Here is a 12,477-nt window from a genome sequence, read left to right as displayed (position 1 = left end):
TAAATTGGGGCCATTTGGTGCATACTGAAGTGGCTTTTTCAGTATACATACTTATAATGAACATTTATGTTAAAATTGGTGATAAAACCTCTGTTGGCCACTTACAATTTCCCCACGGTTAATCAGTAAGTTAAAATTGCATAGAAAAAAAAGATGTTGCTGACTAGCTACACCTTTCTAGAGTACCGGTCATCTCTCTGATTATGCAAAGCTGAAAGTGCGCACATGTGATATGCATAGGCCAGACCATATGCATGACATAATGCTTTCATGTCACAGCACTTTTCAGTTTTTGGACTTCGCTGGCCGCCTGTGCATAGCATGTCTGTATTATATAAAGTATGTACGCAGCACAACATTCACTGGTTGGGACGATGGTCGGACCTGGAGCGTGCATGCACGTTTCTCAGGTACGACCATATTATGACCGCCAATAAAATTGTTTGGTCTGTGATTACGCAGTACACTAGCCTAAAACTATAAAAGTATACAATATCAACACGGAAAAATGAACTCACCTGCGTTGGAGATCAATGCGGAGGTGGGATTTTGCACGCACGGGAGTATCAAAAAGTCTGATTTTTTTGTGTGTTTTGTCTGTGCGTGAGATGATGTTAGATCAGTGCGAGAGCATGAGATTTGGTCAAATGCACGAGTCTCACAGTCAGTGCGTGAGAGCCCTGTTCTTATGACAGTGCTTCTTTATTTTTTAAAATCCTTTTGTAAACACTGTCCCTGTACTGAATCCTTGATATCAGCTTGTACTTTTAGTGTTTCATTGCCAGACATTTTTTCTTAACCCATACAAAAAAATTATTTTAGTTTTCTTTTTTTTTAGTACCAAGAAGTTGCAGCAGCACAATCCGATGTAAAACATGCACAACATATATCGAATGATGAGACTGTTGTTCACCATGTAACAGTTATCTTATGAAGATATGAATAAAGTATGGTAATATTTTCCTCACTTGTCAACCTCTGTGTAGTCTACTCTCGGGACATTACGTCGTCTTCTCCCAGCAGCAATGCTTTTCCCAGATGATTTCAGGAAGTTCTTTGAATTGAAAAATAAAGAAAAATTATAATTTGATGCACGTATCTTACACACATACTTTATTGCAGGATTCCCTGTCGAGTGAAATGAAGAATGAAAAAAAAAAAAAAAAGGTTTACTTTAATAATCAACCAAATGATACTCTGGAGCAACTCACATCACCATGCTATATATAAGCACATGTTAACAGGGATGAAAGTAGAAAGATAGCAGAAGAGGAATGAGAGAATCAGGAACTCAATCAAGCTGAATGAAAGCAGTAAGCAGTAATTAGCAAGGAAAGAGTAAAATGACATGTAGGCCCGAATTCACGAAGGTGGTACAAATGAAACCATGGTTTAAACCATGGACAAAAACCATGGAGCGCCGAGTGTCGCACGAAATATGTCGTTACGAAATTGGTCATTATGTCGACAAAATGATCGTTTCGTAAACGGAATTACCATTTTGTGGACAAAATGTTCATTTAGTTACAAAACATTGTTGTTTCGTTGCAAAATCATCATTTCATCGAAATTACTGATTTCGTAACGAAATATTCCATGCGACACTTGGCGATCCATGGTTTTTGTCCATAGTTTAAACCATGGTTTCATTTGTACCACCTTTGTGAATTCGGGCCATTAGGTCCCTGTAGTTCTAAAAAAAAAAAAGGTAAGCTCTACAGATGCAAATTATATTTTCATATCCATACATTCATTTCACGTACATCACCAACTTACAATTATCCTGAATTATGTCTGTGAATACATTAAAAAAAAGAAGATCAATGGAACAATCAACTACCTTGCACAGATTTCTGAAACTCTCAACTGAGGCTTCAGTTGCTGCATCATCAACAGTTGTTAGGCCTGAAAGGTTCACTCCAGTGTCTTCTGTATCAAACTCTTCAATATGAGGTCCGAAGTGCGTTCTATGCTTTGCTCTTTCCGTGGACCTTTTTTGGTCATTTTTGGACAGTTCATTCACTTGCATACTTCTTATTCCTCTACTCTCTGCCTTTGCTGTTTTCCTACATCTGCCCTGGGTAGTGTTTCCAGGTGACTGAACAGCATATGGCTCCTCTGGCATATCATTTTTGGATTTGTGGTCACACTTTCTAGGTTTCAGAGTGGATGGCTCTTCTGATCCTTCTACCTCTCCTACTTTCCTTTCCCTTCGTGACTTCTTCCCCAGCTGCTTGATTTTAGCTTCTCTATCAATGTCTCCTCTGATTTCACCACTGATACCTTGAAAATTTGAAGTGCTGTCCTCAAGAGCTGCCAGTATCTTGCTCCGTCTAGAAGTGACATCCTCTACTTGTTTCTGGACAATCTCTTCCTGGCTAAGCTCTTCATATGATCTACCGGAAGTCATGAAATCAGCATTGCTGTCGGTATGCCATGAATTTTCCTCAACTTGGTTTGTGCTTTCTAATATGCTGTCAATGTGTGCAGTCAAAAGACTATCGTTGCTTCTATTATCCTCTGTCATATTCTTATCATCTTCTCTGGCCGATGATCCTTTCTTCAGCTTCGTATCAGAAAGTTCACTGTGTGCATATTTCTTTCTGGCTTTCTGTTGACTGACTGACTGAGGAAGTAATTTCTGTTTGTCAATCTCAACATTGTTTGCCAGTTGGCTTTCTCTGACAGTTTGTTCATTGTCATGTGCATTTTTTAAGGTGAGATTCCTCCTTCTTCCTGTCTCATGGAAAGTTACAGCAGCCAAAGTACCATCGATTGCAGCATGTGTCACTGAATCACCTCCATTCCTGTCAGGATCAAGTTCCTTCTCTGTGTTATGCAAAGGTGTTCTAACCTTTCTGCCACCTTTGCATTTATCCTTCTTGTCTTGATCACGAGTCTCTGTTTTTGGGCTGGATTGTTTGTTGTCATGGAGGCTTTCCTTCAGCAAACTCACACAATCCTTCTGCTTTGGAAGACTTTGCATTATAGATTTCACAAATTGACTGATGTCAGTATCCTGATATGCTTCAGTCACTTGGCTTACTTCTCTTGCAACCTCAATGTCAGGAAGAATATCTTGGTCATTTTCTACCTCTTCCATGGCATCTTCACGAGAAGAGCTCTTCTTCATCTCACTCTCGATTTGCTCATCACTGCCGTCAAGCTTTCCAGTCATTCTTATTTTTGATGAAAGGCGAGACTTCCCCTGTCTACTTGTTTGATTTCTCTCAACATGAAACTCACAGTTCAGAGTTTTACTGACCTTGTGACTCTGTGGAGTGAAGTCATTCTGACTGTTACTCTCTGTGTGTAGCTCTGAGAAAGGGATTAAGTCCTTGTTTTTCTCTCCCTCACTCAAATTTTTGAGTGGCTTACTATGTGCCTTCCTCACTTTCTTAGAATCTCCACTAGTATGTGTGCTGTTGTGATGTGTTTTGTTTTTGTGCTTACAGAGTGCACTGCTGCTGGCATTTGATGATTCTTCAAAGGAGTAGGGATCTTTCCCATCATCAAGATGAGAGGTAGAGTCTGCATCTGCACTCTGAGGCCTGCTTGTGCTTCTGGTTATAAGCAAGTTTGGAACATTTCCTGCAGGACATGGGAGAGACACATCAATACAAATTTTAGGATTGTTCAGTTGAATGTTAACTTTGATGGCAGACCAGACACTAACATTCAAGGTTACATCCTATACTTAGATGTATAATATGTCTGCTACCTGAAATGCAAATGACATTGAATGAATTACAGAAATGACATACAAAATAAAATGAGGCTATTATATACAGATACCAAGCATACAACACACATGCATCATACTGTTAGAATCGTTGTCGGTTGACCGTGTTTTTATTTTCATCATCATTATTGTTTTCAGAATAAACATCTTTATCACCATACTCATATTTATAGAATGGAATGTGCATGACATTATGAGATTATAAAGTGTCAGTTGATAATGGAAATGGAATGCAAACTTTGGCTTACCACATGCAAGATCACTGCTTTTTCTGCCTGGAGTACTTTTTGAAATGGTGCTCTCTTCGGTTATATCACTAAGAAAAGGGCTAGGGAACCTTCCACTACAAAAGTAGAATAAATAGAACAAGTCAAGAAATGTTGACAATGAGTCAATACACATGAAAAAGATTTTTTTTTTTTCCAAGTGGCAGTGGTGGGAGAACATGAAAAGACAGATTCTTGTCAGAAGAACAGTACATGTTGTTAGATAAAACTTTGTGATTAACCCCCCCCCCCCAAAAAAAAAAATAAAAAATAATAATAATAAATAAATAAAAAGCTGGTTCCTACCTTCTTCTGGTCATTGTCACTGGCTGGGAGTCAGGAATGATATCTGTACATCTTTCATCAGGAACTGAGCTAGGAATCAAGAAACCTGTAAAATAAATGAACATTAATGAAGCAAACCTTAAGCAAGTACCTACAATAATCATCTTATAACTTATCTATTTCATACTGTGTATGGTGAAGATGAAATTCTAAGCGTGTTCCCCTTGCTTGGAAAAGAAGAGTCACAACACATGTAAGTGTACAACAAATAATAATTTCAAGTTGTTTGAGGCTCCAAGTGTATTCAATGCTGATATGGGAGAGATGAGACCATTGACGTGACACTAGTTAACCATCAAGAGTGTAAGTTAACATTACATTTTCTTCCTTCAAATTGGTGTGAACTTTCTGAACTACACATATACTTCCAAGCAAATATTTATCGGCTCATCTTCCTAATCAATACCATATATGGTCAATGTCAATGTCATTTTGGTCTACAGATCGGTAAAAAGGAACATCAAAATGACCTGAAAAATTGGACAATATAAGCCAGCTCATCAATGAATGGTTATGAGCCTATACATACAAGTTTATCTTACTCTTTCCATCAAAAGCTTCTCTTTATTATACTGGAAACCACAAATGATGGAGACCAGTAGTACCCCATAATGGCTGCCCTTAGAGGAACAGGACACAATGTCTACACCAAAGCACAGTTTCTGTGTTCATACACTGCATAGAAGGCAGATGTGCAACATGAAAAATATAAATCTTAGATCATTTCCCTCAATGGAAGTTTACCTGCATGTTCCACAGCAAGGGCATGAGCTGCACTGTTCTCATCAATCTGTGGTGGGAGATAAGACTCATCCTTATCCTGGGAGTCAGGTTCATTCATTAGGTCATCAGCTGTCAGTTTGCTGTCTTTGTACCTCTCAACATCACTTTGCATGACCCCTTTGGTGGGTTTTTCTTTTGACATCTTAATTGGTACTCGGTTCTCTTCTGACACGTTGCCTGTATTTTGACATGGATCACTGGATGGCTTCTCCTTCTTGCCTTTTTTCCATTTTCTTTGACTTTTCTCTGTCTTCTTTTCCTTTCCTTTCAAAGTAAGCAACAAATCTGTTTCATTTCTTAGAGTAGCTTGTCCTTGGTCTGTCTGGTTTTGACTCACCCTTTTCTGTCTTTTATTTTTTCTTCCTTTTTCTGTCATTTCTGTCTGCTGCTGCTCTTGATCAATGGTTTCTGCCATCAATATTGTGGTGTCAGAGTACAGCTTGAATTTCTTTCCTTTCCTTTGCTTGCTATTCATAGTCATGGACTGTTGTAATGTCGTTGGAATAGCAGCCTCATCACTAGACTTCTTGCTGGATGAACTACGTGTGACTCTCCCAGAAGACTTTGATGCTGGATCAGATTTCCCACCTTTTCTCTTTCCCTTTGTCTTGTGCTCATGCTCATCAGTGACATCTTGATTTATCTCATTCTGGGACCGAGTGTAAGGTCTTGTGGCAATGTCTCCAGAGGCATTTCCATCATGCGTTGTTTGTTGGACTAGGGTGGTACTACTTTCACCTATCATTTCAAGTGCTTTGTCTCTGCTTCCCAATTTGGGCTTTTTCCTCCTTTCTTGCCTTGTTTTCTCTTCAGTATATTGCTCCACGTTCTCCAAACTTGCCTCACCCTTTGCAGTCACACTCTCTATACTTTGTACAATTTTCTGTTCACCTATTTCTTCATTCTGCTTTCTTTCTCTTTTGTCTGGAAGTATTATGATTCCAAGGCATTCTTGATCATCCTGTTTTGGCTGCTTTGTTTCTTGCACCACTTGATACCGTGGGGATTGACAACTTACAGTAGCTCTACAGACAGAGACCTTCCTTGGAGTTGTACTAGCTTTTGAGGAATTGCCTATGTCACTGTCAGAAGATATCTGCACTTTGTCAGATACTTTGATTTGGAGAGGAGTCTTTACCTTCTTCATACTTTTTTTACCTCTTGTTGGCGTCTTCGGTGGAACAAAACCTGACGAAGAGTTGCAATAGATGAAGTCATGGTGTGTGTTGACTGCTAAAAGGTAATTAACCTTTCAACATGTAAAGTCTTCAGTAAACTCCAATAGAATGAAAATAGCATGAGGCTGAAAATCAACTTACTTGGAAAAGAAAAGTTTTGACTTTCCCACACGCCCTCATGTACAGAAAAAAAAAAAAAACTAGAAATGTCGCTATGGCGACTGATGCCTCCGCCATAATGCATGATTCTCCCAATAGGTGTATAGTACAATGTCTTCACAATGTGTTACGACAGTTTCACAAAACTGACAAAACATTGAAATAACAGGTTTGTCAGAAATATCTTGAATGTTCACTTTCCTTGAACTAAGATTGCTATAATTGTCTAAGAGTGCAGGTACGTGTATTTGGGGAATTGAGAATTGTTACTTAACTTCTGACCGACCCTGTTATAAGTTCATGCATTGAGTAATTTTCAAGGTATGAAGAAAGAGCAAAATTACAGTAAAAAATATATATATTTTTTTGCATTTAAACCTGGCCTTTGACCTTAACCTTTGACTTTCTGGCTGGAAATTTTCAAGAGAGTCTCCTTAGGGAATAAATCAAGTTTTAAAAATATTAATGCAAGCATTGCATATAATAGTATATGAGGGAAATAGTAAAATTTTGAGGAGTTGACCTTGACCTTTGACCCCTGACTATTGACCCATGACCCCTACATTCCCTAGATAATCCCTGCCAGTCAGTACATGTGTATGTACCAAGTTCCATGAAGATACATTGAACCATTTGCGAGAAAAGTGAAATTGTAAAATATTCACCTAACCTTTAACCTTCTGACCTTTGACCTTATGACATGAAACTCTCTCTGGAGAATCTTTACGCAGTAGTACATGTCTACGCTAAGTTTAAGGAAAATACCTTCGGGCATTGCATGGATATGGGGGGAAATATAGCAACATCTTTAGCATTTGACCTTGACCTTTTTACCTTTGACCTCCTGCCAATGTCACTAAAATCTACTCAACTAATTGCCCCATCATACATCATCCTTGGACCACGTTTGGTGAAAGCTGCTTCATCCAGTTTTGAGTTATCACGTAAACAGATAAATTTTAGGATTTGACCTTGATCTTTGACCTTTGACCTCTGTCCAATTTCACTCAAAAACTAATCAAGTAATTATCCCATCATACATTATTCTCAAAGTTTGGTGAAATTTGCTTGATCCAGTCTTGAGTAATCGCGTAAACAGATACAATTTAATGATTTGACCTTGATCTTTGACCTTTGGCCGATTTCACCCAAAATCTAATCAAGTAATTGCCCCATCATACTTTATACTTGGACCAAATTTGGTAAAATTCCAGTCAATATTACTCAAGTTATCGCGTAAACGAATGCCGACGGACAGACATACGGACGGACGTACGGACGGAAGTACAACCCGAAAACATAATGCCTCCGGCACCACTTCATGGCGGAGGCATAAAAAATGACTAAGCTGAAGTTGCAAACTCGAATACTGGATAAGCTGAAGGGAAAATTCAGTATCTTGCACTTGAAACACAAGAGAATATTCATGTGAGTCAAAGTAAAAATTCTGTTTTATCAGCTCACAAGTGGCTGGATCTGCCTATAAATCTCGTGATGCAAACTTGCATCACATTACACTAACTGCTGCATAATTCCCCAATGTGCTCTCCTGGTTTTCTGCACATGCATGTTGCTGGGTTCATCACACCACTATGACCAATAAACCTGCTCCAAACTCAAGGTATGTTTTTGGTTTGTTTGCTCTTTTTTTTTTTTTTGGGGGGGGGGGTGATATTGACTTTACCATATTTTGATTCATATGTGACACATTTTTTCACAAATATTCAACTACATCATAGTATTTCTTCAAGCCCTTAGGCAAAATATAACAACAATAATAATAATAATAATAATAATAATAATAATGTCTTATTCATATAGCTCTCAGAGGGGCTCAAAATACATCTTCCACCATTTAGAATTTGCTAGCATTATACATCAAAAGGGCTACCAAGAAACTTGTCTGGCTGACGCAATTTGCCAAGATAATGAGTTGTTGTGGAGAATTTGGGGATTAAGACTGTAAAGCAATAGAAGTTGCTGTAAGCAGTTTTTATTCCTAAAGAGCCCTGCCCATTCAGAATAGCAGGTAGGCAGAACATTACGACATTATCAATCATGCCCTAGCAATCATATTTCCCCAAAAGCTGCATGTGATTCACTCTGACTGGCTTGGAAGATCAAATGCTACTGCAATGGCCCGATTTGTTGACTAGAGTGCCCTCCTGTCGTAAAAAGGCCATAGGGACCGGCAGACTTCTTTCATTATTTCGAAATTTTGTTGTAACTGAACAAATGTACATAGATGATAATCTTTTGACCTGAATTTTTACTTCGTTTTAATAAGCATTTCATTGTAATCATGTTATTATATACTTAGCAACCACAATGTGAAATGTTCTCAGATTGCAATGCTGTCAGCATACCATTTGGCTAATAATTTGCATTTTCGTTATTACCCTGAACCATGTCAGCACAGCATTATTTCACACATATCTTGTGCATATGGCTCCAGTTCAAAGCAAAAATTGACAGCTTCTGCAGTCATATAGGAACTATGTTTTACCTTTACACATAAAAGGAATAAATATAAAGACTGTCTCACAAACAATGTGTAAATAATAACAATGACAACCAGCAGTTCAATGTATATGAACAGTTGAATTAATGAACTTCAATTAACTACGTATGTTATAAAAAATGTTATCCGGAAAACTATACTGAGAGTAAACAACACACCTTGGTGAGTTGCCTCTTCCACAGATGTCCTCAAGGTAGACAAAGGATTGAGTGAAGTCCTGGAAGGAGTTGTCATAGCCTCAATAGGAACTGATATTTTCCGCCTCAAAGGTGGGATGGCCACCTCACTTGTTTTGGCCTGCTTAAAGGTTTTATGTTCAAACAGATACATAAAGATAATTTAAGCCACACACACATTTTATTTTATGGTGAAATTGCTAGCATTCAGCAGATCTCTTTGAACTGAAGTGAAATGTTCTGTCAACAGATGGTGTCAGCCCTTTTAATGCTGCCTCTGGCCTGAAAAAGTGAAAACTTGAGAATATAATCATCATTAGATGTATCAGAATTCTGTGACATAGAGTTTAGACGGTTAAATGCTTTACAAGTTCACTAAGCAGCTCCTATACCTTGACCGCTTTGATATCTTACAAGAAAGAAAACTGTTTAACCCGTTCCTTCTGCAATTCTTCCAGAACCCTCAATGCCCTAACCACAATTATTCTTGTCCTTCGAGAAAGAATGGACAGGTTGGTAATCCTCCTGGGCAAAAGCAGTCAAGCAATACAGTTTCCCCTTTCTATGGTCAACTTTATGTACCACCAAACCATGCGAAATATTGATCAGATCATATACTATACCAGTACCCGAATGGGGTCAGCAAAAGTAAAAATCTAGTGAGCTCAGTCTTGATTACTATATGTCTTCATACAACTTTCATAGCAAAACAAACACACTACTACATTTGAAAAGGTGAATTAGACAAAAATACATGCAATTTTGATACAGAACATTAACAAATATTGAAAGAAGAAATTCTAATCTTTTGATTAAAATAAATTTTCAGGTCAGTATAGCACAAATAAACATAAATTTAGGCCACAAATGCAGACACTTGTCTACATTTTGGAAACCTGGTATACCACGTACCCGTATGAGTTGATGCTGTGGGAACAGGAACAAGATAAAATGTCTGGAAATGAGAACAAGAGTGTGACATATGAACAGTTGATCCAATTTTTACATAACCTTCAAACACATACCTCTTCAACAGACTGTGCAACATGTCCAGGGCAATCCACATATCCATCATGGAAAGACTGTGGGATGTTGCTCAATCCCCAGCTGGTGTTCTTGGTCCGATCTACCAGGACATTGATCTTGCTAACAGAGCTCCTTCTACTCAATGATGGTTCCTGTAATAGAATTAATTAAAAAGACAATGTGCAAGAAAGTACATGTATACACGAAATAAAATAAAATTAATACAATTTTTATTTTATCATCATTTGACCCGTTTTTTATGCTGTTAAAATTACACATTGCTTTATGAAATCAATGAATCAGCCTTAATTGGCTAAAACACTACTGATATATTGTCATATTAGATCACCACTAGCAGTTATCTTGTAGTAACCACAACCACAGTTCATCCTCAGAAATACTTATGTGCAGAAATATGGCAAGAATTTGAAAATATGCTAGCCAGTCATTTGGTATGACATATAGATATTAATTCAGGAGCTCTTCCTCACAAAAAGCAGAGTCAGGTACTGTAAAACAAGGAATGTTCGCATGCATTTTAATTTCGCAAATTTTGTGAGCGCCAAGATTTGCGAAATCAAAATGCATGGAAATTTCTTGTCTACACTATATGCATTGATCGTAAGTGGCAATTCACAAAAATTTTATGCCATGAAAAAGGTCGCTGGCTCAAATTTGCGAAAATTTCGTGCTGCGAATACATGTTTTACAGTATGTGGAAACAGACATTCGATGGGAAAGATCTAGCCAATCAATACTGTCAATTTCTATTGTATGAATCCCTCCATGTCAATTCTGCTCTACTTATTTTGACTTCTTACCTACTGAAGTGTGTTCGCTGTCATATCAGAACATATTTATGTGGCAGCTACTGCAGGATTGTGACAATAATCTCATACCATGTTTACTTAGCAAGTGCTTTTTAGTAGTTTACAATAAAATTTGCTCAAGTGGAAAGTAATTGCAGTACAGAAGCAGCACTTTGTTGCAGACATTGGCAAGTTACCATTGAGGGGGAAACATGTTTTTCCTGGCCGAGGGAGAGTGCAAGAGCCTTGTGCAAGTCATCCTTTGGCTCAAAGATCATGCTGGCTATCTTCTCCCCAGAGGTACAGGCAAGAAATGACGATGGTGGGTCACTCAGAGTTAACTTCAACTTGTTACAACCATTATCTTCTGTTCCTGTGAAGGGAGATTGAACAGCACAACAAAATGTTGTGAAATGGCATGGCTTGAAGCTACCATGTCAATACACACTTAACTGGTACAAATCATTCTATGCCACTGTAAACTTAGAAAAAGAAAAAGACACCATACAGACATATTCCCCACTTTTTGTTGTTGTTGTAATTTTGCACTCTTCCACCCTCCCCCCATTCTTCTAGTTTCATCATTAATCCAAAACATAGATCATTTTAAATTGCTTTGTCCATTCAGGAGCAAATTTTATATGCCAAAAGATGAAAAATCCTTCAAAAAATCCATAAAAATTCCTGGATCACTACCAAAATTGAACGAGGAGTTCCTGTGTCAATATCGACTTTCTATGCAAGTTTCATTTTAATCTGTACACAACTTTTTGAGTTATTTTGCAAACAGACCAACCAACGTCAATAATCACTTAACCTCCTCCCTCCTTGGGGGAGGTAATGATATATAGATTAATGCTTTAATTTTAAAATGAAATAATTAAATGTTATCACCCGAGTTTCCAGTTACTGTATACGCCAAATATTTTGTAAGGTTTTTCTTTTTGCAAGTTTGTCAAGTTAGGTGCTATTTGCGAAATCAAAGACATGCAAAAATAATGACTTTGATCCCAATATGAATGTGACACAAACGTATACATAAATTCTCTGTTCAGTACAGTACTCCACGATTGCGAATTTGACTACTCGCAAAATCGTCGGGAAGTCCTAGTTAGCAAAAATTCAGACTCGCTGACTATATGGTGTATACAGCAAACTCTTGATTTTACAACAAGGAATTAATTCCTTTAACTACTGCATATGAGTTGATTTGTTTGTTTACGAATTTCACAAGTCAATCTTCATTCATAAATTCGGCAGGTCTCCTAGATATTGCCTTTCATAATACAAATGCATTGTATATCAACTCCAAGGTAGGAAATTACTAAATTTCTCAATAATCCAAATATACATGTCCTCATCAGGTAGTTTCCAATGACAATTCAAATACTCACAAAGTGTATTACAAGTCCCACTTGGCAAAATATTATACTCTAAAAATATATGGCATATACACTTACAGTATAGGATAC

The 12,477-nt window shown here is 37.7% G+C and overlaps 1 protein-coding gene across 1 annotated transcript in view; it reads right to left on the bottom strand.

Moving 5' to 3' along the window:
* Positions 1-12,477, bottom strand: part of LOC140234253 (uncharacterized) — a 34,511-nt gene that overhangs the window by 21,750 nt on the left and 284 nt on the right. Inside the window, exons 2-9 of the mRNA XM_072314313.1 lie at positions 11,203-11,378; positions 10,196-10,348; positions 9,153-9,294; positions 5,098-6,324; positions 4,315-4,399; positions 3,991-4,085; positions 1,841-3,591; positions 969-1,054 (exon numbers count right to left, since the gene is read on the bottom strand). Of these exons, the coding sequence (XP_072170414.1) occupies positions 969-1,054; positions 1,841-3,591; positions 3,991-4,085; positions 4,315-4,399; positions 5,098-6,324; positions 9,153-9,294; positions 10,196-10,348; positions 11,203-11,283 (3,620 nt within the window). The 5' untranslated portion in view covers positions 11,284-11,378. The remainder of the gene's footprint in view (positions 1-968; positions 1,055-1,840; positions 3,592-3,990; positions 4,086-4,314; positions 4,400-5,097; positions 6,325-9,152; positions 9,295-10,195; positions 10,349-11,202; positions 11,379-12,477) is intronic.

Source organism: Diadema setosum, chromosome 10, assembly GCF_964275005.1.
Source record: "Diadema setosum chromosome 10, eeDiaSeto1, whole genome shotgun sequence".
Taxonomy (NCBI): domain Eukaryota; kingdom Metazoa; phylum Echinodermata; class Echinoidea; order Diadematoida; family Diadematidae; genus Diadema; species Diadema setosum.
The sequence above is the reverse complement of the archived record's forward strand: the minus strand, read 5'-3'. Positions and strand labels throughout refer to the sequence as shown.